A 26261-nucleotide genomic window follows, 5' to 3' on the forward strand; every position below is an offset into this window, starting at 1 on the left:
CCTGTGCTTTTTCCTAACTGGAGATGTGTCGTTGAGAAAAGAAATTTAAACCAACAGGCAACGTGCTTCGACAACCATATGAAGCAAACTAAAGCTACTACAATTGCCAATTGTCAATTTAGCAGTTGAAACAATTGCCAAAATTGCAAAATGTGATTCCAATAACAAAAATTGTAGCTTTTATGAACATGTTACTGTTTTCACCTTTCATTTTACCAATGTACTGTTCAGATTCTATGCACTACTTTCTTTAAATTTGTGCGCCTTTTTTAGGAATGGTGATGTTCAAAATTTACCAAGCTATATTCTGCTTGGCTTATACCCACTCTTTAAAGCAACCAATTGCATTACATCGAGCCGAAGCAGCCTTTAAGTGGTGACTCAGATCATTTTTGTGCTCAAATATTTTGGGATAGTGAAGAAAGTTATCACTCAAAAACGCGTTAAGGGTGTCGAGAGTGCGAGTAAGCACCTCCCCTATTGGAAGCAAAATGTCTTGATCCGTTTCCAAAGTGTGTGTGCATATCACGTACAGGGGGTACAGTGAACACGAGCTGAAAATTTGGTTGGAAAATAATGGTTGGGCAAATTGTGTTGAAGTTATATATAGGTCCTTACATATGAGAAGGATTCGTGCACATTCCAAGCTCTTTAGCGTCCTGCCCTCTCGGTTAAAAAATGTGCAGGGAATGACGTACTTGTAGGCCGAGAAGATTACGATGGCAGGCACCAAGACGACCACGGAGAGTGAATGAAGCACGATGGAGAAGATGGTCATGGACCGGTGATACTGCAAATGTTATGCGGTCGAGCAGAACATTATGCACAAGAATATTAAAAACAATGAGACAAAAAAAGGAGCATTCATGGTTTACAATGAAAACTGCACGGTTTTCAAAAAATTCCGATAAGGAAAATCTCGACTCAATCATTATTCTGCTTAGCATTCTCCGCAGTTCTAGGCGTCTGTGGCACCGTTCTTTTATGTTGACGAAACTTTGCTTAGTGATAGAAAGCTCTGCTGTGCGCTTGGCTTGACAACTTCAACCAACCGCAGCGCTAAAACTTGCACCGGTAGCCGTAGCGTAAAGCTCCTGTACTGGCGCGTACACTGTACGGTAATAAAAAAAAACAAAAAACAAATAAAGGGGTTCGCCTAATTGCTAAGGCATCGTAATATATCCTGCTCTGTCCTATGTTCATCAAAATGGGCTCAGTACTCAAACACGCGTCACACGCAACACCTGTGCGCATTTTTCGTTTCTTTCAAATCATGCTGGATGAGGAGCAGCGTGAAGGTGCACCGCGCCAATGGTCGGTGAGAACAGGAGCCACGGTCGGTGAGCCTACGGCCAGTTTCCTCACATTAATTTCCGAGCTGCAAAGGGTACACTGGTAGATGTCAAAGGGGAAGGAAAATATACTTGTGATAACAAAGGCACAAGTAGCAGTCCTGGCCATCATTAATTTTGCAGAGAAGTCGGCTAATGATCTGCTTTTAAACGCCTATGAGAACAATTCCAACTCCACGTATGCTTTCACTTGCTAATTTGTGTTTTTGGAAGTATATACACCACTCATATCAGCCGTAATTTTTATGTCAGGAAGTTTCCCTATTTAGATTGCATTATGTGACGGGTTTAAGCGCAAATACCTCCATTTGTTTGACGTCCTTGTCTTCCATTAAAAAACAAGGTAGCTTCTTTTTTACATGTCTTTTTATCATAAAGTTCGTGTTCTGAGGCGCTATATAACCAAAGTCTTCATTTAAAAATACTTTCAGACTAGCCTCGACGTTCATGCTGTGTAGAGAGTACCGTTAGACATTGCGCTTGCCTTTCTACAGTGATGCCGAGCACGTCGTCGATACCGCCAGCAGTGCCGCCCCACAAACGGCTGCTGGTCTGCCACCTGGTCTCACTGAATTTAAGCCCAGTCTTATACCCAGCATCGCCGGTGTTTCTCAGTCATCGCATTGTGATCAGGTTCGCGACCTTAGTGACCTCTATTCTGTTATCGCAATCTCTTGCAGCAGCTAAGTGCTGGGTACGTTACGTCGACAATGCAGCTATTAGTCCTATCGCTATTTATGAAGTATACTACCGTAAATTACCATTTCATCTACTTGAACAAAAAACTTCGCTTGCAGATGTTTCAAGAAAACTCTACAAATTAACGCTAGTTTCGTGCTTAATTGTAGAAAGTTTCACAGAATTCGTTCAGTTGTGACAGAAAAGCAAAATCGTGGTATCTGAACACCTACCTCCAAGGACCCACAGTCGTAAAATGTGTACTCCTTGCCGTATTCCTGGCTGTAGAACCATGTTCCGTTATGCCAGCATGTTTTCTTGGACATCTCTGCATTAAGTAAAGTTAAACAGAAAAATAACGATGAAATAAGCAAAAAAATGTTGCGGCGAGAATGGCTACAAAAGATTTGCTAAAACACAGAAGATAATGGAGACTGGCCGCATTACTGCGTCTAACCTAAATGCAGCTGTTAGCCTTTTCGAGAGCAATGAAATGTTGCAACCGCATATTTATACTTCATTTTATAAGCGAGTACCTCGTATACTTTGAGGCGTGTTCGGCCGCATGGTGAAATAGCTTTTAGTGACTATGATGGCAACAATATACATGCGTGAGGATGCTGGCCTTGAAGCTAAGTGGGCATTCAATGTTTAATATTAGCAGGGCACGCAGCGATAAGCAGTATGTGGAAGCGGTATCCAAGGAATCTCATGAAGGGCACTTTCTTAAACCGCCTACCGCCAAACATTAGTATACATGTTCCCTTACGAATAGCAACAATTCTTCAAACCGCGGGCTTGAATGCGTGTGATGGGGCAAGTGCCCGAACTATAGTGGGCCCTTCACGCTCAAGTGAGTACGTAAGCCTTTACTCGCATGGCAGAGCCATTAATCCTATTCCTTAGAGATTACTATCTCCTTGCTACCTAAGCGAGGTCTAGATGTCAGAAATGCTGTCTAGATCCGATTTCAATGTTAATTTTCTGAATTTCTGCTAGATTCTCGGGTACATATTTTTATACTTTAAAACCACCACTTAGATTACACGTGTGTTGCTTCTTTGGGCAGGTCGGTTTTCCATGTTGAAATCGCAACACTGAGGCAAATGCATACTAAAGAACAAAGCACTCAATACATCTTGTCGATGAGACAACCGGGAAACACATCAATAAAATCAATATAAAATGGAAACGGATGAAGAATTAACAAGCCTGTTCGCTTTTTCTGAACATTTATTCGTTAAGCGATTGCTGCATGAGATACTTTTGCGCCGTTTTATTGATGTACATCAGTCAAACATTTTATGGACTTTGTGTGCAATATGTGCAGTAAATTAGCATAATTTGGTGAGCTACAACCAGAGCTTCTCCTGTGCAAATGCTCATCAGGACGGAAAAAACAGAAGAAAGGCAAATAAGAATTTTCATGCTGTCTTACTGTCAGGACTGCATCCGGACGTTCAACTCCCTAGCTTGTTCTCGCTCCCTCTCTCTCTCTCTCGCGCACACACACACACACACACACACACGCGCACACACACACACACACACACACACACACACACACACACACACACACACACACGCACACACACACACACACACACACACACACACACACACACACACGCACACGCACACGCACACGCACACGCACACGCACACACACACACACACACACACACACACACACACATACACATACACACACACACACACACACACACACACACACACACACACACACACACACACACACACACACACACACACACACACACACACACACACACACACACACACACACACACACACACACACACACACACACACACACACACACACACACACACACACACACACACACATAGTTGCAGTTGCTGAAGTTGCTGTGCTTAGGGCGCTTTACTACATAGCTTAAGGACATGGGTTGAAACCCGGCCATGGTGGCTACCTTTCTTTGCAAGCAAAACGTGAAAACACCCATTTTGTTGACCTGCCTGTTTTTTTTTTATAACGAATACGAAGGGAAAAGGAAAAACAATTGGCCGTGGCTTAGCTCAGCTAGGCCAGTATATACCTAGCGAAAGCATGTGTGCCTGGCGCTGGGCTGCCTACTCCCCTCCAATCCAATCTAATCCCATCGAATTCGGTGTAATTCGATCCAGTTCAATCAAGTACAGTTCATTCCAGTGTTATACAATCCAATCCAATCCAGTCCAAATCAATCCAAACCAGTCCAATCGAGTCTAATACAGCTAAAAAACTCGATGCAGATGAAGTTAAACAAGGATCGATAGCTCCACTATGACAGGGGTATAATATTTTCTTCCGCTAAGCATGCTTCGCAACCAGTTGAATCAAATTAAAATAGCAGAAAATTAGATGTTATCATAATTGAATTTACGCTCTGCATAGCTGTCACCATTCCTACCATTTTCTACTTTAGGCGAAAAGGGGGAAATATATTTTCGACATGGGCTTACTGAGCGTATGCAAGTCTCCAGCGGACCACTATTCTTGTATGAGAACAGGTAGAGTAAACATCAGGTACAGGATGATCTATTCTTAGCGTGAACATGCAAGTATGCGACCGCACTCTTCCAAGTGCCAATGCATCTGTCCTGGCCGTGCATAAAAGTTAATTGGCAAATGATGCAAAGCACCCCCTCCAAATCATCCTGCACGCACTCCACTTTGCTTTCATGTGCGGCCATGTTAAAAGCATGAGCGCTCTAAAATGTGCGGCTGCACACTCGCACGTTCACCCTAAGAGTGGACCACCCTGTACCTCAATTTTTAAAACAAAGTCCCTTTTGGCAGAAGCTCAGTGCATTTTAGTGCCTGAATTCTGGGACGTCACGAGTTCATGTTTGGGACTTGCACTTTGTAAGTCTGAGAGGAATTTGTACTTTGCTTGAGCAACCGAGACGCATCACTCTTGATTCAGGGTTAACATTACGTATAACGACATTTGCTAAGGTGCAATGACGTTATAGGAAATTGAAATATAACAATGAAAGTGTAGTGTCACAAGAGAGCTTGGCTTACTGATGCACTGTGGCTTCTCAGTGATGAAGTAGGCATGTGCCGGGCATGGCTTCTGCACTGTAGCCCCAGCAGGCGTGTCCTTATAGCACGTCCAGCCATCCCATGTTGCAGGGCAGTAAGCGCCGTCTGCAAATAGTAAGAATCAGGTATAGTGGCTTTTTATTCAGGTTTTCAAACTAAATGCAGGATATCGACCATTTCTACGGTTTGTGACAAAAGCAGATACTCCTTAGGTATGGGCGTACCAAAAGACGAAATAAAGAAGCGGCACAAAGTAGACTTCTACATTAAAAAATGAGATCTCAGGTGCAGTACGTTAACGGATTTTATTTACTCTGTGCTTGCAAAAGTTTATTTACGCTGTGTTTGCAAAAGGATTAGTTTGAGCTTCTTATATTTTGCGGCTCCCAGTGATTGGCAATATGCTGGGAGGTACCGCTAAGGCTAAGATAGTTCTTTAAGTACGACCGCATTCATACGCTATGAATGCAGCAGTAGAGTGTAATGGTAAACTTTTGTTTTAGCAAGCAATTTCACTAGGCCCACATAACGTTAGACTAGCACATTTGGAGCTCTACCTAGAATTTGGAGTCGCTCTACAATGCATGTTCTTTCTTATGCCGTGGGGACCGTGGACATGTGCACAACCGGGCGCAGGAAGGTCTTAACGTCACCTCCAAGAGGCACTCTAGAAGGATTAGTAGATGGTTTAACTTCATCGGCCCAAGGTAACACTCAATTTTTCCAGATGCCAATGAGAAGAACTGATGCAGCAAAACCTTTGTGATACGTTTCTCAAAACATGCATTTAGCGTCATCGTCTATGCCCGAAGGCAAGGCATGCCACCTGCAGCCTCTCGACACCTTCCGACACCTGACTGCCCTCCAACCTCTTCCACTTCGATTCTGCGCTGTTGTGTTGCTTGTGGCTGGTAATGGCGTAAAAATATGCCTATTCCCATCTCATCACATTAGCTGACTCCCCAGCGTGTGAGAGCTGCAGATGCGTGAAACGACTGAATACTTTGTTAGTGCTCGGTTCGAGCGTGAGCATGTTCTCATCATTGAAACGCTCCGCCGCTTAGAATACCGTCCTTTTGCGGAAGCCAAGATTCTGGTGCTTAGAATTACACCTTTGTCCTAAAGAAAAGTAGTGCAGGCGCTGTTCCGATTTTCAAATGTTCCATGGCTGAGTTCATTGCAGTAAGCTTTTATATCCACTCATCCACTTCCCCCAGTGCAGGGTAGCAAACCGGTTGCTTTTACTGGTTAACCTCCCTGCCTTTCCTCCTCATCTTCCTCCTCCTCCTTTCATTGTGCGCCCTTGGTAACCGAGCATTGAAGGCGTGCCGACAATAGCAAACAAGATTTCGCCTTCCCCGATTCCTTTTCCTTTCTCTCCCTTTATTTCCCGCACACGCGTTGGATCGCCAGCTGGACATCTAGTTCTACTTCTGGACAAGTATTTCTGGCTATGCAGCCAAAGCAACAGAGCCCAAACGCATGAGCTCACTGAGCTCCCTCGAGAAATTTCGCTGGTCGTGGTCTGGAATTATACGCCATTGCTAAAATATTCGAGTTATTATTTAATCAATAATATATTATGGGTGGAGCCTTTGGCCCCTCTAGTTCACACATGTGACGAACCTGCGCAATCGTCGGAGCGCGCGTGTGAAGAACCCATCCGACGGGATCGGCCGGCGCCAAACCTACTGCGCATGTCGGGCATTCTGTTCACTGACGCGTAGGGGGGATACGTGAGCCGACCAGCACTCAGATAAGCCGCGAGCAAGGTGTTGATTGGGCTCCTACGGCGGGAGCGGAGACGCTCGCCGGTTGCTTTGCGTGAGTGTGTGTTAGCGTGGAACTCTGTTTTCCATCAGCGTGTATGCTTTCTTGCCTCGCCCCACCACCCTGGGCCTTCTTGTTTCTGTTGTTGCGCCTGCCTAATGTTGTCGTTGAACCAGCTAATTCGCTCCCTGCCTCGTACGGTATTGCGCAGTCAAACGCAAGATTAGCGGTGCGGTTTCTCTAGCAATAGCCATATCTTGCATCTGAGTTCATTTCGACTACTGAAAGGAAATGGTTTTTTGTTCTCACTATGGCTGGTCGTCGGTCGCACGGGTTGCAGCTCACGAGCCCCACTGAGCAAAGGCTAAAGCCTTCAATTACTACAATGAAAGCCAGTAAAGCTTTAGTGTAGAACATTTTAAAGTTTGCACACTACGCTGTATAAATTTAAGGGCTGCGTCCTCTGTCGGGAACCCCGCGAAGCGTACCTCAGTTGCTTCTGCTGCGGCTGCTAGCCGGCTTTTCTACTCTTTCGCAATCCGCTTGTTTCGACAACGTAGGTAGCATGTAATATTCATTAACCACGTATTTACTTTCACTTAAACATATATGGGTGGAAAGAAACACATTTCCGCGTCATTGGCAGCTCGAACTATATTGTTTCAAGTAAAGGTGGAACTGAAACCGAAACCGCAACTGACGTAAGATGTGATTGAGGTACATGATGTAGTAACATCGTGACGAACGCTCCGGCTGCGTGGCCTTGGATGCATAGTTAAAGAAGTGGTCCGAGGGTGTAAGCTCCCTCCATTCCCCTTCTAATTCCCCTCTCTCTATAGGGCTGTCAATCTCAACAATGCCAACAGCACTTGTCTACTCGATTTGTACCTGGTATAACCTTTAGTCTGCCAGAGTATGTATCATCTGGCAAAAGAATGAGATATCTGGGTGTGCGCCTGACCACTTCCTATCGTTCGTATGTAATTAAGCAAGTAGTGAACCACACTTCTCATGGCCACAATTCACAGATTCGTGCATGACTGGAACAAGCAAGCGGTGGGCACAAATCTAGAGCACTCATGAAATATCGTGTGCTCTTTATGGTGAACATAAACAATAAATTGGTTCCTTGTTGAGCACTTAACCACTCCTGTATAACATAGCGGACACTTGGCATTGCTCACCTACCTTTCTTGCCAGTGAGATCAGCCAGCTCATCTTCAATCATCTCCCTGCAGCATTCGCGAGCCGCCCGGCAGCAGCTCAGCCAGCGGTCGGCATAAAGCTCCTTCTCGAACGTGGCGAGAATGCGCGTGTCACTGAAGTTGCCGTACGGTGTGAAGCATTCACCGCTGCATTCACCTGGGCACAACATGCCTTCTTCGCAGTACCTGAAAGTGTGGACATCGAGTGGAGGATCAGCGATGCGTCCAAACTCAGCAGCGGCAACAGCATTGAACAAATATTTAGAGGCATCCCCCAAAGTGGACTACATTTGTGATAAGGAAGTAATTACTCATTGACATCCCCTCATTTGGTTGAGCGACTGCCCTGGAAAGGCGGTGGTCACAGGTTCGGTCCCCGAAATAGGACGAATATTTCTTTAACCAGGAAGTTTTTAAGAAAGCGATATAGCTTTCCTTTGCAGCCGTATGGCTGCGCTTATGTGAATATTGTGCTTTCGTCATTGGTGACGATTTCTCAAAAGATGTGCCAACCTAGTGCCTAAGTTTAATAAGCAAATTATGTTAGACAATCAGCAATACAGCAAGCAAATTAATAAGGAAAAACTGAGAGAGGCTCTTACTTAAGTCTGGCGTCATTCTTGAAGGCCAGGTTGGGCATGTACTTGTAACAGCGCCCGCAGGTTAACCGGCTGAAGAGGTGTGGCTCTAAATACTCCTGACTTTCTATGCGACACGTCCCTGGTGCCTTCTCGAAGTGAGAACTCCGTGCCCGTGCCACTCCTAAGCTTCCAGCAGCAAGCTAAGTGAAAGAGCAGGAGTTTCAGTCGTTTGCACAAAAGAAGGAAATATAGCAAGTACAATATCTTACATTTTCGTTCGGGTAAAATTCTTCGGGTTCTTACTTTGAGTGCATCACTGCTTGACAGCAAGCGCATCAATTGATGGTTACATCTCCGTAAATTTTAAACTAATTCTTGAGTACGAGTTCTTTACACCGAATAACTCTCGGTTGTTTACTGGTGGCGGACTCTACTTGACACAGTGCGAATCATAAATTCGCCATTATAACGTATGCTGTTGTGTTCGCGCTCGAGAATTAGCTAGACAGAGGACGGTATGAGGCTACGGTAAGCCCATGGCTGAAGTGAGCACTGGTTAGGAACTTTTCGCGAGAAAAGGTATAGAGCTGATGTGCCCTCATTAAGGTTTGGGGTAATACATGGTGTAAGGATTGACACAGACTAATTAACATTTAGGCACACTGTGAAAAGACAAAACGACAGTTTGCTGATACCGAGGCTGGCCGTGTTTATGAAACTTGGTAATCCCGCTGTCTTTTCATTTTTTTTCACTTGCGCGTGAACCAGAGCTTTTGAAGTAACTGCCGGCATTTCCTTTTCTTATCTTTTACGTGGCAGCGAATCTTTGTGTTTACTTGATATGCTCCGCCCCAATGCAAGGAAAACTCGGAAACAAGTTCCTATTTGACGATGGCGCATTTCTCGCACTGCGGCAGAAGCTTGATCGCTCATTCACGTCTATAATGAAGGAGTTCGCAATCAACGATGCTAAGAAAGCAAAAAAAAAAAAATATCCAGACTTGCATATTGTTTTTATTTGCGCACAGACGGCACGCGTTTCGTAGTGCTTGGTTGCTGTGACGCTCCCCGTGATATATAAATAAGTTGTAGTGCAGTAATTAAGAGCAGCATGTTCGAAGCAAGGATTTAGTACGGCATGACAGTGAGGTGCTAATACACTCAGGACGAGGAAGATAAGAATGGCGAAAAGATATATTCTGCATCGCAACTGATGGCTTTATTCAAGAATGGGCAAGGGATGAATGGGACACTTTAGTGTTATGAGATTGCCAGTCCTTAAACATAAAGCTAAGCCCCGCAGCACGCTCTATATATACGTAACTCATATTGCTCATTTATTCAAACCTGCGCTTCCGTGAAAAGAAAGCAGTATTTTTGGGGACGAGTGTAGTGCAATGGACAGAAAGGTTATGCTTTATTATCAATTACCTTTATTGAAGGGAACAGGCAGCCTAAATTCGGTTCTTGAGCAAGGGACCTTCCTAATGCGAAACTACTTAAGAATTACCCTCACCTACTGAGACGTGTGCTGTGTCATGTCATAAACAGTGCAGAAGCAAGATTTAAAATGATAACGCCACAAAAAATGGCTGTGTGAAATGAACTGAATTTATTTTTCATTGGTCCTCCCTACCGAAAAGCTGCCTCTTTCTCCACGTACCAGAAGACTTACCTCAGTTAAGGTCTGCGCATGTTTTGAGTTTATGAGCACCGTTTTAATACCGACTCGACAGGTATCAATTATAATAGGTGAACCAGGAACAAGATTGACACAGGGACCTTGCAAGCTTAACTTCAAACTAAGTGCCCATACTTCTCATCTTAGAACAGGGGGGTAACAGTGCTTGTTTTTCATGGACCCAAAAAAAAAGACGCCTGAATTTATTTATAACAGCTCACTGCGTTTTGCAAAATATAAAATAGAAAGTATGGCATATGCGAAAGGTATATACGAGTAGCCATTGGTTGCTGATGCGGTTACGCAATAAGGCAAAATGTCATCAGTGTTTGGTGGTGCAGGAATGAACGGCATTCAGAACAATATAGTAGGCTTCGTTTCCTTACGTGCAAATTTGTACATTTCAACGTGGCTAGCAACTTACCAAGGTGGCGAAGAGACAAAAGTGGGGTCGGCTGAGCGGCATGCTGTTTCTTGAGCGTCGACGAACGGCAGTCAGGCTAGCCACTTTTCTGTGTAGGCATTCTCGATCACAGACCCTGAGAAAGCAGAAGGTCGGTTTGTCATATGCGTGTAAAATGAAGGCAATGTGACATACAGGGTTCATGGGTTTAAATGCCACTGAGATAAACAACAGTTCCGATGTGAATAATTTAGAACTAATTGTAAGGTTAAATTTATGCTACTGAGGTAACACAAAGTGAAGGCTAAAGAGCACAAAAAAAAAAAAACTGTCATGAAGAGTTCAAATGTTCTCCAATTGCAGCCTATTTTTTTTAAATTGAGCTGCAATTGGATAATGTATTTCTTAATTTTTCTTTCTCTCATATTCGTCGGTTTTCAGCTCATTGAGGGAGTTAGTTGGCGGTCCTTAACAACTTAACGTTTTACAATTGCATATGAAGTTCATTCAGGCTAATCAAATGCAACGAGCTGTATACTTCTTAACGTCTGCGTAAAATCATAATGACTTCTCGGCGTAGAAAGGAGAGTGAATTTAGAAAATAATGAAAGTATGATAAATGATTAAGGGTCCGTCATGGAAATAAAATTTTCCCGTAAAATACTATGGCCAGGACTTGAAAGAAATATTATCTACGCTGAAATTATATATTAGTCCGACGTCTGAGCGTTTGTATTGCTTGGAATGCTATTTTACGAAACGCCCGAACCACAGGCGTTTTATCGCTGTTCTTTCAATCAAAAGAGGCAGTTTCTGGACATCAAGGTATTCAGTGTATCTAATCCATCCTCAATACGAGGGGAATATTTGCACTTCAGAAATGTCTTCAAAGTTCTAAGTTATACGAATACGGTGGATTTTGGGGAATATTTGCTCTGTGAATATGAAAATATTGTAACGTATCACCGGAAGGGTGACATCGGGCGTTGTCTTTGAGCACAACGCCATCTTTATCTACTATTCTGCGTAGTGTGTACTGGATCTCGAGTCATGAGTGCTACAATAGGTGCTGGAAATAGTGACCCTTACTAGTGTGTCCTAGGAGCGGTCTTTCTTGCCACTATCCCGACACTTCAGACATTTTAAATTGTAGGGATTGTAGTTTTAACCTTAAAGTTAACACAGTGACAGCAAATTTTGTCATAGGTCACAAGCAGTTTGCAAAAATTATCTATACCTGCAATCATGCATTCCGGATTTCTGTGATATAGAACCGACATTTAAGTCAATGCTCCTCCCTGCAGTGACCCAGCTGCAGTGACCCAGCTACCGCATGCACACTAGGCGTTTTATTCAATCAAACCGCCTTTCCATAGTCGCATTTAAATGAACAGAGTCCTGCAATGTGTTTTGCTTCTTCTTGTGTGTCTGTGGCAGGTTGTTGTTGTTGTTGAAAACTTTTATTGTCCAACAGAGAAGGACCACACCGCCTGGGCCGCTCTGTCTCACCCCCCTGTAAGGGGGAGGGGACTTAGCGGCCCAGCCGCACGGGATGGTCGCATTAGATGCTGGCCGGTTTGGTTTCGCCGGCGGCCTCTGCTGCCAGTTGGACGGCGGTGAGTTGGAGCTCAGGGTCTGAGCTTCGCAATAAGGTTTCCCAGGCTTCCCTACTGCTAATGTTTTGCGCCCTGCCTGGGGAGTAAGCGCACTCCCAAATTATATGGTCGAGGGTTCCTCTCGCCCCACACCTTTTACATTTATCGTCCTCGCAGTCTGATCGGATATGTTTATTTAGTACTGGGTTTGGGTATACTCCAGTCTGCAGGCGTCTCCACGCCATTGCCTGACCTCTATTTAACGCCTTGTTTGGTGGGGGGAAACGCCTCCGGCATTGCCTGTAGTGTTCTGTAATGTCTTGATACGAGATTAATCGCCCTTCTCTATTATGTTCTGCCTGAGCCGAGCCATCCTGTACAGCTCGGAGGTAGAGATCTCGAGCTGCACTGTGGGCCGCCTCGTTACCGCTGACAGATTCGTGCGCCGGGGTCCAGATGATGTTGATCGTCCTATCAATCACTCCTTGTGTTAAAATTTTGGTGGTGAGGGGGTTTACCCTCCCCCTACTGAAATTTTGGATTGCAGTTTTACTGTCGCTAATAATATATCTAGCTTTGGTGCCAACGCAAGCGATCGCTATCGCAGCTTCCTCCGCTATCTCGGTTTCTTTCCCTAGTATGGTAGCCGCCGTGATGAGGGTGCCTCCCCCATCTACCGCCGCTATGGTCATGTATCGACTGCGTCTGTTTCCTGCCGCATCTACGTAGGCAACTTCATTTGGGGGTTTGCTCCGATATATTGTTTCTATCGTTTCCGCCCTTTTCTGTCGCCTTTCCCTATTAAACTCAGGGTGCATGTTTTTGGGTAGGGGAGGGATTCTTAGGTGCGCCCTGATTTTCCTGTCAATGTCAACCCTTTCCTTTTGCCCCCTGTCTGTGGCTATTCCAAGGTTACTTAGCGTAGCTCTTCCCACTCGCGTCGTGCTGAGTCTTTCAAGTTGCGAGGTTTTAACCGCTTCCGTGATTTCTGAAATCGTATTGTGCAGTCCTAGGGCCAGTAGCTGCTCCGTCGATGTACATGTTGGGAGGACTAGGGCCTTTTTAACGCATTTTCTGATGAGCGCGTCTATCTTTCTCCTCTCATCTGCCTTTAGGTTCAGATATGGCGTGGCATAGCCCACTCTGCTAATGATGAAGGCTTGTACCAATCTCAGGAGGTTTTTTTCCTTGAGGCCGCCTCCGTTACATGAGACCCTCCTGATGAGGTTTAATGTCTGGGTCGCGTGGTTTTCTAACTTTTTAATGGTGATCGTGTTCCTTCCGTGTGTTTGTAAGTGGAGTCCCAATATTCGTATTGTCTCTACTTTTGGTATCTCCCTTCCTTCCACGTACACCTGTGGGTCAGAGGGAGGTTTATTCCTGAGTGTCTTGTCATTATACACGAAGATTTCTGATTTTTCAGGCGCACATTTAAGTCCTCTGTCCGCCGCGTACTTAGAGATGACGTCTGCTGCCGCCTGCAGCGTTTCATTGATCTCTGCGTCGCTCCCTCTGTTGATCCAGAGATTGATGTCGTCCGCGTACAGGCTGCAATTTAAGTTGTAATTCCCAATTTTCCGCAATTCCTTCGGGAGCCCTCTCATGGCCATGTTGAAAAGGGTGGGTGACAGTACCGATCCCTGAGGTGTCCCCCTGTTGCCTAGCCTGATCACCCCAGATTGTATTTCCTGGAAAGTTATAACCGCCGTGCGGTCCGTTAAGAAATTTCTGACATAGCGATAAGTTTTTAGCCCTATTCCTGCCTGCTGGAGCCCTTCCAAGATGGCTTCGTGCTTGACGTTGTCGAAGGCCCTTTTTAGGTCCAGTCCCATAATGACTTTCGCATCTTTGGTTCTGGAATTAATTATGTCTTGCTGCAGCCGCAGCATGACGTCCTGTGTGCTCAGATGGGGCCTGAAGCCATACATCTCGTCTGGCCATTTCTCTTTTTCCTCCATATAATTTGAAATTCTGGTCTGAATGATGTGTTCCATTAACTTTCCTACACATGACGTGAGCGATATAGGCCGGAGATTTTCCAGTTTCGGTTGCTTCCCGGGTTTTGGGATCAGGATCACGGTAGCCTCTGTGCACAGCGGTGGGATCTCCCCTTTTTCCCAGCATTTCTGCATGTAGCTGGTAAGGGCCTCTATCGAGTTGTCATCTAAATTCCTGAGCATCTTATTCGTGACTCCATCTGGCCCTGGAGCTGACTTGGTTTTGAGTTTCGCTATCTCCGCCCTTACTTCAGCTCTCGTGATGGGCGCATCTAACTTCTCATTTGGAATTCCCTGGTAGTCGGGTAGCTCTCTAATTTCGGTGTCCCTTATGTATGTCTCGACGAGTTTCTTCATGAATATGTCATCGTCCTGCTCTTCGCATGCGTGTCTAACCTTAGCCATTTTGACGTTTTCGGGACAAGTAATGAATAATTGTGAAATCTGGGATGCGTTGTATTGGCACCCTGCTAACGCACACGAATTTAATACTAAAAAACTATATGCTTCCGCTCATGTTTTCGTTGTTTAGTCTCCCATTTCTAATAAAATAAAGAAAAACTAACCAGGAACCTTATAAGGCGCACATAATTTGAAAAGCCGTTTTATTTCTGCTTTAGAGGGGAAGTCGAAATTTTTGTGGCAAAAGAAAAAAAAAAAAAGTCGAGCGGGGTACGTCGTTACTACTCTAAGTTATTAATATTTACAGCAAACTGTTTTAAACAATCCATAGCGCCAGGCGTATTTTTTTTTTAATTCAAAAACGCAAGTGATGCCATTTACGCACAATTGGTACGCTTTCTTTAACGAACGTTACAAGATAGTATCATTTTCTGGGCTCCTTCAAATAGCTCTGTTAGGCTAGTAATAAGCCAGTGATATATATTCTGCATTCTTGCATTTCGCCTTACAGGCTTCTATTTGGATTGGATGCCCCTATACAAGCCACTGCCAATACGTAATTACTCTCACCCACATAAAGAACATCCATGACGTCTGGCATTCATCAGCGTTTTAATTTAGGTGCCTTGTTTTTCGTACTATTCTTGTGGGCACCTTCTGAAACAAGGAACTACATGTAACTTTACTCTGAGAACTGCGCTGTTTGTGCGGAAATTTGTAACCGAAACAACGCTAACATCCCACAGTCTGACATTAACAACATTGTTCATCGGTGAAAGTAATGTAGAACGTAGAATAACACTAATACATGGAAAAAATGCGTTTGTCATATTGCAGCTACAAAATCTGACAAAGCGCGAATCTATATTATCGAGCTGATAGTTAAGTACCCTCCCAACCTGCACCAATAATCGTGAAAAAGCACAGTGAATCAATAACGTGAAATGCTGACTGCAAATTCGGGTATCTATGCCGTAATTTCTGCAAGGCTTACGTTTGGTTAAAAGATAATCTACTTTACAAGAAGCGTGTTCAAAACAAAAAAGAACAGAACGTTTATTATGAGGCTGTAATGAATCTAACTTAAGTTAGTCTCCTGAAGTTGTCCACTTTAACGCGCCCTATTTTCGTCTTGTAGCACTACAGTCGCATAGCTATTTAAAGAGGCGAGAAAAACATCGTCTGTCACTACTGCTTCCAATTGTCTGAAAAGCATTTCATTTATGCGTCTCCTAAAACTCGAGTTTTCATCATTAAAAATTCAGCCCTTTGCTACGTTTTTGATATAATACAGCTTTTTAAATTCGCTGGTCATCTATTACTGTTTGGCTGTTGAAAGAAACGTCCAGAGTATAGGCTTACATTGCCTGTAATATTATTGTCCCTCTACAATCCTCTACAATGCTTTGGTAATTGAGAATGCTGTAAAAAAATTAATTTTTATTTTTTTCTGATATCCTCATGAACCCAGGGAATTATTGAGAGGAGTGGTACAAAAATATCAAATCAAACTTGTAAAAAAGAAGCCAGTGCATACATACATATGCCTACAAAAATAGTAATAGTGATAGCAAAAAGAAAAAAAAAAAACTGGCTGCAATAAAATACATGTTTCGAAAAGCCATGCAATACAGTAATTAAGAATAGCAAAGACAAAGGAAATAAGTCCACAAAAGCAGTCAAAAAAAGTAACAAGTAAACACAAACATACTGAATCATTTGTAGAAACATTGAGCAAGCAACTGGGTATGACGGAAGAAGGCTAATACTAAACAAATACACACAAAAAATGAACAGAGCTAAATACCCAATATTCGAAATGAAGTGAACCAAATGAGGCCTGATAGGCTGTAATGCACTTATAATTTGGTCTTAAAATCATCAGGGTCATTTGCTGCTACAAAGTCTGGTGGTAAGTGGTTTCATTCCTACGATGTTTTGTAATGAAATAATTTATGCAGGTTGTTGTACTGCAACGATCGAGGAACGCCGACTTTCCGTGAGTTATTGATGCGGGATGATACATAAGTTGGCGTAGTGATCAATGCGTCTTTAAAAGTGTAGTTAATGTAAATTAAAAGAAATACACACATACCTGACCCTTTCCAGCGCCGTGCAAGAGGATAAGATCTATTTTTGATCCCTGGGACACTGGAAGAACGATCATAGCTAAGTGCAATAAAACACGCTGATCTCTTCTGCACACCTTCTAAAGCATCAATAAGCGTCTTGGTGAAAGGAACCCATACAGAATTAGCGTATTGCAGTTTTGAGCGGACAAGTTTGGTTGAGTCTTTAGTCGGATCTAATAAAAATTTAATATAATAATAATAATTGGCTCACAGGAAACGAAAGACGCAGTATCTGCCACACTTGTTCTGTGAACACGCCTTAAGGGAAGAGAGGAAGGTGGGAGGGAAAGTGGTAAGAGAGAAAGGACCTTGGGATCTTTAACGTGCACTGGCATCACACAGCACACGGACGCCTCTTCGTTTCGCCTCCATCGGTACCAGACGGCATTTTGGAGAAGGACCCTGAACTGAAAGCCGTTTGTACCAGCAACGCTCAGAGTATTGCATTTCTCCAGCCCACATTCTGCAGTGCTCTCGCAATTTTTTTGTTTTCGTTCTTTTCAACCTTACTGTTGCTTAGTTTCTGTCGAGAGGGATCTATTTTTCAGCTAGAAGGCCGTAAGGGTCCATCGACTCAGCATAGCACCAGTTTGACCTCAATGTTCCTTTAACGGCAGGTGCTTGCCGCGTTGGCTCAGTGGCTACGGGTTCATCCGTAGTTGCGAATTTGCAAAACCGTGCCCCGGCCACAGAGGCTTCATCACGCTGAATGCGAAACCTAAAACCATCGCTGGGCAGTGCATTAACAGTGCTCATAAAATTATAATCTTTAAGTTCTTTTGTACAAAGAAAATAGCAGCCGTTATAAATCTGCATCGAAGAGCAACTTGACGGGGCGGCTGCCCCACATAATCCCAGGTGGCTTTAGTTAATCCGGAGCGCTTCACTTCTGCATGTTCCAGCCTACGTGCAGCATAAAGGTGATGCGACAGGTACACTACAATACAAATAATATAAATTCTGCTTCCGTAGCGCCACATACATTATTGGGCTGAAGCTGACAAAATTTAGTAACAGCTCTGCTTAAAGCGATCGCTTATTTTATTTTAAGAACTCGCTTCATTTTTTTTTCTGTAATCTCTAATGTGTGATGGGAAAGAGCGATTCAGTGCTTTTCTTCTTACTCTATTGGAATATATTCGTGTTTAATTCAGTTCCGGAAGGCGAGTATCCTTGTAGTGCGGTCGCTACGAGTACACGATGCTCGAAGCTGTCTTGGCAGCTGGCGCTACGAACGATTGGACCTTTTATTGCAGTGCTATGAGAAGTGGTCACTCACGGACAGGAGAAAAAAAGACTGCCGCGCTAACGAAGGTGTCCAGTATTGGTAGTACAGAACTTACCAAGATTGTTGTCAGGCATGGCGCTTCCGTGGATGCGCCGGATAAAAAGGGCATTCTATAAAGTAGGGCATGGGGTCCTTATTGCTTTCTGATTGGGCATTCTTGTTTTCACTGCGTACAGCAATAAAGAAACGAAAAGAAAGAGAGACTGAAGTTTTACGCCGTAATCAGAGAATGTGGTAGAAATGTTCTTCTGCATTATATGGCATCAAATACGTTTCGGCGTTAAACATTTACAAAACTTAATTTCAAAAAGGACTTCTAATATTTTTGAGGCAGTTTTCGAACAGTTCAGTACTAAAATAGCGTGGTCATGAAATCAATATTCTCCGCTACGTCGGGGTCGGAGGCTTGCTCATGAAGCGTTGACTAGTGCTGATTACCTAGTAAAAAAAGTAGTCCTGAGAGGGGATATGAATTGGTAAGCCCCATATTGCTAGCAACTTAGTCTGAGCGGATTCGTTCAGTTCAATCATAACTTTAGGGGAATCCCCCGAGGCGTTTTAGCATTTAAAGCAAACAACTAATTGTTAGCTAACGTCCGCCGCATAAGGTACAAAAGGAAACTGCACAGTGTTAACAGAAATAACTGTGCAGTAACTTTCGCGCTTGGTCAGACACTGATGAGTAATTAGTCCTTTTATATAAATCCTGCTCTTATCCACCTTAAGGAATTCCCTTCATAAATTATTCAAGCACCGTCCCTACTTAAAGACGTTGATGAATTCTCTATCGCGTTACCATCTCATATGTTGCCCGACGTGGTTAGCTTACCTGGAAGTGCGATTATCCGGACAAGCAATTATCTGAGGTCCGACACCTGGGCCCGAAAAGTGACGCTGGAGGGCATATTGTCAGCTTCCATTTGAAGTGGGCAAGCTAAATTTTGCTGATTACGTTGCATTTCTGTCAGTCATTTATACTCTCACAAATGCAAAAGAAAAAGAAAAGCTAGAAAAGTTGTATTGACATAATAGTTGCCAAGTCTTGCAAAGATTAAGAAACAATATGTCGGGTTGCGCCGTATTATCAGGAGCAGCTACCAATTAAAGTGTATTTGTAGCAAATTTTCTTATTGAATGCTCCCACTTGCCAGCAGCATATGCACGCCGAAACGTATTGCCATTCCCAGAAAGCTGCAGCAACGGAAATGCCAAGTGTGTCACTAAAAAATAAAACACAACAAAAAGGAAGTAAACGAAGCGATATGCTTTGTTGAGTATACAGTGCAGTACATAAACTAAAATGCATACACAATAAAATAGTCTGTTGGATTAAATTTGCTTGCAGTATTCCGCTGATCATGACAGTTGCATCCGTCGCGTCATCTTTAGTACGTTTAATAACTTCGATATGCGGTGACGCACCAAAACGAATAAGATCGCCTTTAAAGCCCGCAATTCCCATCGCTTCTGTGGAATAAAAAACACACAACAACAACAACAAAAAAAAAGCTTTTGTGGCACAACGAATTAACACTACTTTTCTCAGCACTAAACCATGTGTTCAGGGAGCGCAGTTTTTATTTTATTTTCAAATTCCAACATTCAAATAAATTACTAATATTTTTCCTGTGTTTTCATTTTTATTAACGGCAAAGCAAGCCATGAACATAACTAGGAGGTGACTAGTATGACAACGGTTACACTATATACTTATCTGCACCGTAATCAGTGAGTGTATGTTACCTTCAGGTTGCATTCAGAGACACCTCTGATCAACGATCGCCGTTTACCTCACTGAGAAGCAACCAGTGAGGATGAAGAAGTTGCCGAAACCTACCATTGACAAAACGGAATTACACCGCGCCGATGTCTAAAATAACTTATTCAAAGTATCAAAGATGGCTCGACGGACACAACCGATGTATTGAGCTCTCTACTGTTAGTAATTTTAATCCAGAAAACTATTTTATAATATTTCATTTCAGTTTCCGTACTGCGCTGTATGTTCGAAGAAAGCGTAAGGTTGTGTTTTCGTTTTAGGTACGTACCCGGCACTTCTGTTGCTGGAGTTTTCAAGGAAATGCAATAGGCCCCACCGAAGCATGAGTGCTCAAGATTTCACACGAAATATTATCACTGTTCAAACTAAATGTGTTCGCTTCTGGGACCGTTAACATGCACTGAATAACATGCTACGTGAAGGGACAGACATGGGCAAGGGAAACTAGTATGTCACTTAGCCTTCATGCCCTTTTAGTGTCTCTTTGATTACCTAAGGTGCAGAAAATTTCAGGCGTCCACGAATATAGTAATGGTGTGTTGAATATTATACTCCCAGTTGCGAGCAATACCTGGTTTACGAAAGCGTTCTTGCAATCCTTGCAGGTTTGCTAGGGGTGAAACTGCGAGTTTGGTTTGGTTTGTGGGGTTTAACGTCCCAAAGCGACTCGGGCTATGAGAGACGCCGTAGTGGAGGACTCCGGAAATATCGACCACCTCGGATTCTTTAACGTGCACTGACATCGCACAGCACACGGGCGCCTTACTTTTCACCTCCATTGAAACGCGGCCGCCGAGGCCGGGATTCGATCCCGTGCCCTTGGGAACAGTAGTCGAGCGCCGCAGCCACTGCACCACCCCGGCGGGGCGGAACTGCGCTTTTGTTCCATATCTTTTTTTGCCCACCCTAGAGTTTCTACGAAATAATCTGTGCGAAGGTTGAGTTTCCCTTTTGGGAGGGTTAAAACAAGGACAATCTAGCGTAAGTGATGCTTTTTCCTGGACCTTAAACATTTCACTGCATAACATTCAACTAGACAGCATACCATGAGCGTCTTTCCTCCATTCTACCGGACGCCAAGTTAGTTTCTCTGGCTTCAAATTTTTGCGCACAAGCTAGCGCACGACTCTCAAACTCGGCATCATTCCTTCCACGTTACCTCTGGGTCCTGAAGCTTCACTGAAGCTTTGCTACTGAAATTAAAGTAACAAATTTGGATTTGTTCTTACGTCATTAAGAGTACGGTAAAAATAAAAACGAGTGATATAGCTTGGAGTACGCTAGGAAAAATCTATCACCTAATCGTCAAGTCCCCATGGTACTAAGCGGAAACATCAAGAAGTGTTTCTCCTCCAGCAACTCTGTGAGTTGCTGGAGGAGAAAGACTTCTAATAGAAAAGGGAACAGAGGGGAGAGGTGGATGTTATAAATAAGCTATTATATATATATATATATATATATATATACATATATATATCTGAATTATCAACCAGTCGCAATCGTAGATCAAATTGTTGGATAAATTCCACACTTTCAACGCAAGCTTCTACCCTAGAATTATGTTTTGAAGGAAGGGCGAATTTTGACGGTATAGAGTCCTAATGTTATTATTTTACATTTAGTACTCTTTTCTACTTCCCTGTTGCTTATTGGCTTCTGTAGCTATCCGGTAATATCGGTATGGATATAAAAAAAAAAAAGCCGCAACAAAGTAACACCGGGATGATGCGCTTAATCCCAGTCATACTTATTTTTGCTCATATGGTATGTCTAGTAAGGAATACGTATCTGCTGAAGTAACTGCTCCATCTGTTGAAATTTACATTTATATATTCTTTGAAATAAGGCAGCCTCTGAACCTTTTATGTTCATGAATAGTGGCGCCGCTCATAGCATCGTATTTTTGGCAACATCAACCCTTCAGCTTATGCAAACGATATTGCTTTTTGTGCTGAAGAGCAAAAAATTGTTCTTATTAATTTATTTACACAATAAATTCATTCGATTCGATCCGCCAAGAGTCGTCTGTTTTGTGGATTGCTCGTGAAGATTTGCACTGCGAGAGTCCGCATTAGCTGGATATGCGTGGGCTGCTCAGAGATATGTGCTCCCTGAAGTACCTTACTGTTTCTTTATTTGGGTGAATACATTGATCACATTACTTGAAGCCCGCCCACCGACTCCACAAATCTGCTCTCTGACCTGGAAACGGCTTCAAAGCAAATGCTTTTCATTGGATGCGGCCCGAACAGGGGCAAATTGCAACAGAGAGCGGAGCGCAGCGAGTAAGAAATCGCTCTCGAAAACGGCTACGACAGGCTAAAACTTGACCGCTCCATAATGTGCAGAGGCGTCACACCTGCTAAATAAGCCACAACCGTGCTAGTAACATGACAGCAGAGTGCCTATTTGCAAAACGGACAATGTAATAACAGTATATATAAAATAAGGTAAAGACGTGAAACGCTGGAAACTTTGTTTGGCATTCGCTTTACATGCCATATTTTTTGTCTCTTGCAAAAACGCCTTTTGCAAGGGACAAATAGCCTTCGAGATCCTCCAGAAACCGACACCCCGGCTTGTTAGGTGCTAGTTCCCTGAAAAAGGCGTCATTAACGACCCCGACGACAAGCTTTGTAATGCGAAACATTAGAAGAGGTCGGACGGAAGGTTGCGTTTTGCAACCGCACTAGAGCTGCGCAAAGAGGGAACGCTGTCGCTGGGGCCAGCAGAAAGGAGCCATCGTATGCGTAATGCTTGCGCTAGCAGCCAGCACGCGTGTAATTGCAGCACACCACGAAGACCAATTCTTACGAGAGGTGGAAATGCTGTTAGGAAACAAGATACTAATTGTTTCGCCTGCACATTGCAACATCTTTCAGGGCGGGATCAAACTCGTAGCCCCCTCCACAATCAAACAATATGTTTGTTTGTTTAGCTTTTTGTTATGTCGTGGTATGTTAAGTAAACAGTGTGGAGATCCACGCTGCTTTTCCATCTAGAAAAATACTTACTCTTGAAAGCGATCCACAATGCTTTTTGTACACACCAAAAATCCCTTTAAGAACGTTTCAGTTTGGGTTCTACCTGGTGGTTAATGTTTGTTGCGATATGCTCACCGTCCAATGTAGCACTAACAAGTACACAGTGAGGTCTAGTGGCGCGGGAATACAGGCTGGGTGCACGCATAAAGGGCGGGTGCGTTCGACCTTGCTGTTCTCGTCGGTATGACAAACGAAACAAGGTTGCATTCGATTTGACTACTAGCATGCTGCTATATGGATGCATGATGACACTTACACTTAGGTTGAGTTCGCCTTTGAACTGAATTTCGAATTCCATTACGGCGAGCAGTAATCTGATGCTGATAAGCTGAATTTCGATCCGATAGAGGGTTGTCCAGATGACCATTTGTTTCAAAAATTTGGGCCTATGTGAAAAACGAAGCTGCAACTGAGTAACTAAATACTTTCCTGTGGAGCCCTATTCAGATCGAAGTACACATAGAGTTTGCCACTCGTAGAACCGGTAAGATCAAATTTCCCCCTCGTGCTGCAACAGGAATGGCTGCCGAATACTAGGGGATCTGGCTTCCTAGAAATGAAACCAGGTAAAGTAGACCAGGCATATGAAAGAGCTGAGAAAGCCTGCTTGTGTGCTACATTATGGTTCGTTTTGAAGAATTGATATGCTACAGTTGTTAACAATTATATGCATCCTGGTTGCGTTCACTTCTCACTAACGGACAAAAACTGTAAACCAAGTTCGTTCAGAGTTTAGAACAAAGGTGAAGTTTTGGTTTAGACGCGGCTTTTCGAGAACGAATTTTCGTACACAGTTAACCTGTAGGAAACAGCATAGATTGTACATATACACACACGCACAAACAAAATATGCGCTGACAATACATGGTTCAGTAAACACGCATTGAGCTACACTGGACCAAAGAGGCCTTCACTACCATTCCTACATCCTCGTTTTCCCCAATTGCTCATGCAGACAAATTTATTCTGCTTCTGTGCACTTCTCAGTACTGGAAAAAACCTGTAAACCAAGCTCGTGCGGAGTTTAGATCCAGATGGATATTTTGGTTGGAACACGGCTTTTCAACGAGGGGATTGTCGCACGCTGTTCGAGCGTAGTAAGCAGAAAATGCGCTGACCATACATAGTCCAGTAAACGCGAACTGAACTTCACTGGACAAAAGAATCCTTCCCTACCATTTCTAGGCCTTCACTTTCCACCAACCGCTCATACTGGTGTAAGCGGAGAACACAGGAACAAAATGTCAACATTTCTCGTCTCGTCACTTGTTTCAGTGCAAAGTTTCCATGGGATTTACAGAGGCATGCGGCCCAGCGGTTTCATGTTTCCGACGGCATTGTCATACAGAATGAAGTTCTGTCATGCTGTCTAGTCCCCGGGGTGCCTACTTAATTAGGACGTCACGGGGAGCTCGCCGCAGAAGCCTTAATTACATTCGTTCAGGCGTGGAATAATGAGCAAGGTGTCATCGGTCTTTAGGTTACCCCTTTTTCTTAGAATCGTTGTCGTTCACGGAATTTAAGTTGCAACTGTGTTACAAAGTTTCTACACCAGCAAGACTTGGAACCTAGCCCATAATTGTTGCTGGACTTTGTGCAAATAAAGCCAAAATATTGGTAAACTAAAAAGGCGTGATGAGGTCGTTCATCCTAAAACGAAGCTGATTTAAATGTGCGCAAGGCTCGAGTGGGTAATTATTTTAGACAAGTTTATCTTAATGGTTTTGTAACGTACTCAGGTTGAAAGGTGCAAAGAGCGAGTTGAAATTAGAGTATACTAAGGGTTTAATGTGCTCTAATGATATAAGTTATTAACAGTAATAACGACATTTTTATACCCCGCAAAAACCGAGAAGAAAAATGCCGGTGGCTCTGCCACGCATAGTTGCAAAAAGAAACACCGATATGTCGGGAGAAATGGTTGTATTATTTGCGAATATCTTAAGTCACAACGCTCCGCCATCCGCTTAGGTATTATTGTTGCAAGGCGTAACTTTCTCGACATCATCCACATCAAGAGTGTAAATGCAGCGGTGCGAAGAATGTTCCTTTTACTGCTTCAAATATTGCTGAAACAATATCGTTTTGGTTCTGATGAAACGTCAATGGTGCCAGATAATAACGAGACAATAAAACTGATGTAAGAATAGAAACAAGAATGCAGTGGTTCGAGATAACTATACCACTTGGTCTCTCTCAAGTGACATTTTGACAATGCGTGGAGCAAACATCTAAAACAAGGGGCGTTTTGATTACTACTTTTGCGTAGCGAAAGTCAACGTCCATAGTCAGGTCCCTTTGGTAACTTTGGTAACATGGTAACTTTAGACCGTTATGACGAAAGTTAAAGTATGTTACAGGAGCTACAAGTATGTTACCGCAATAGCGTCACGCGTATGCTTTCTTTATTGTCCATTGAAAAATTGGGACACTTTTGTCGGCATATTGAAGTTCACTGTTCCGGCTGCTGTTAGCTATAGACTAGTAATAAACAGTCTCACAGGAATTCATATTAAGGCTGCGTGACCATTTCACGCTTTCACACAAGGGCCAGTGCAGCGTAAATCATTTGGCAGACCTTTAGCTGTTCGCGAGAAATGGCTTGGAATTCTTGTTGCTTTTAAGGTTTCTTCCAAGGCAACCCGATTACTCTAACCTGTAAAATGTGTGAACTACAGGTTATCTGGGAATATCACAGTTCATACGCGAGAAATACACAAACGGTTCCACAGCGTCATATATTGTGTAGCACCAGGCTCGCAACTTTTATATATCGCAGCGTCAATTTCGATACGACGTCTAGGAGTTCATTTAGTTGCAAGCAGGGCATGGCGTTCCCAAAGTAGGAACAGACGCTGATTGAAATTCTTTCTTTTTAAACATTTGTACAACAGAAGGGATAATGCCAACGCAGATGAACGAGGCGCGGCTTTATTTTCCTCATCCCGCTGAGTATATGTGGGTCCGTTATTAAAACCCGGAATTATGGTCCGAGCTTCATGTTTTTTTTTTTATTGTATAGTTAAGACGTTTGCTCCCAACTTCATGGAGAATGATGTACGAGGCTAGCTTAGGTAATAAAGTCCGCACATCTGCTTCGAAACCTCTGGGCTCTAGGCTAAAACTTATGGCTGAAGCGGAATATTCATTTTGCCTGTCGGCTAGATATTGCAGCGCCAGCGTGCACAATAAGCGGGAAAAAATTTTGTTTGATTTGTCAGCAGTAATTTTATGGTACGTTCTGCCTTAAGGGAAAACCCAGTGCGGAAAGAATAATGAAT

The 26261-nt window shown here is 43.4% G+C and overlaps 1 protein-coding gene and 1 long non-coding RNA gene across 2 annotated transcripts in view; both read right to left on the reverse strand.

The window, feature by feature from the left end:
* The window catches only part of LOC146199431 (calcitonin gene-related peptide type 1 receptor-like), a 31679-nt gene extending 22685 nt beyond the window's left edge, over positions 1–8994 (reverse strand). The window contains exons 1-6 of the mRNA XM_084592126.1: positions 8962–8994; positions 8680–8858; positions 8061–8263; positions 5082–5207; positions 2264–2358; positions 699–790 (exon numbers count right to left, since the gene is read on the reverse strand). Coding sequence (XP_084448252.1) covers positions 699–790; positions 2264–2358; positions 5082–5207; positions 8061–8263; positions 8680–8858; positions 8962–8994 — 728 coding nt within the window. The remainder of the gene's footprint in view (positions 1–698; positions 791–2263; positions 2359–5081; positions 5208–8060; positions 8264–8679; positions 8859–8961) is intronic.
* A 7755-nt stretch (positions 8995–16749) lies between these two features.
* LOC146199432 (uncharacterized) overlaps positions 16750–26261 on the reverse strand; it is a 38432-nt gene continuing 28920 nt past the window's right edge. The window contains exons 2-3 of the long non-coding RNA XR_014704750.1: positions 18212–18322; positions 16750–16887 (exon numbers count right to left, since the gene is read on the reverse strand). This is a non-coding gene — a long non-coding RNA (uncharacterized LOC146199432). The remainder of the gene's footprint in view (positions 16888–18211; positions 18323–26261) is intronic.

Source organism: Amblyomma maculatum, chromosome 2 (assembly GCF_055883805.1).
Source record: "Amblyomma maculatum isolate TAMU_Amacu chromosome 2, ASM5588380v1, whole genome shotgun sequence".
Lineage (NCBI taxonomy): Eukaryota > Metazoa > Arthropoda > Arachnida > Ixodida > Ixodidae > Amblyomma > Amblyomma maculatum.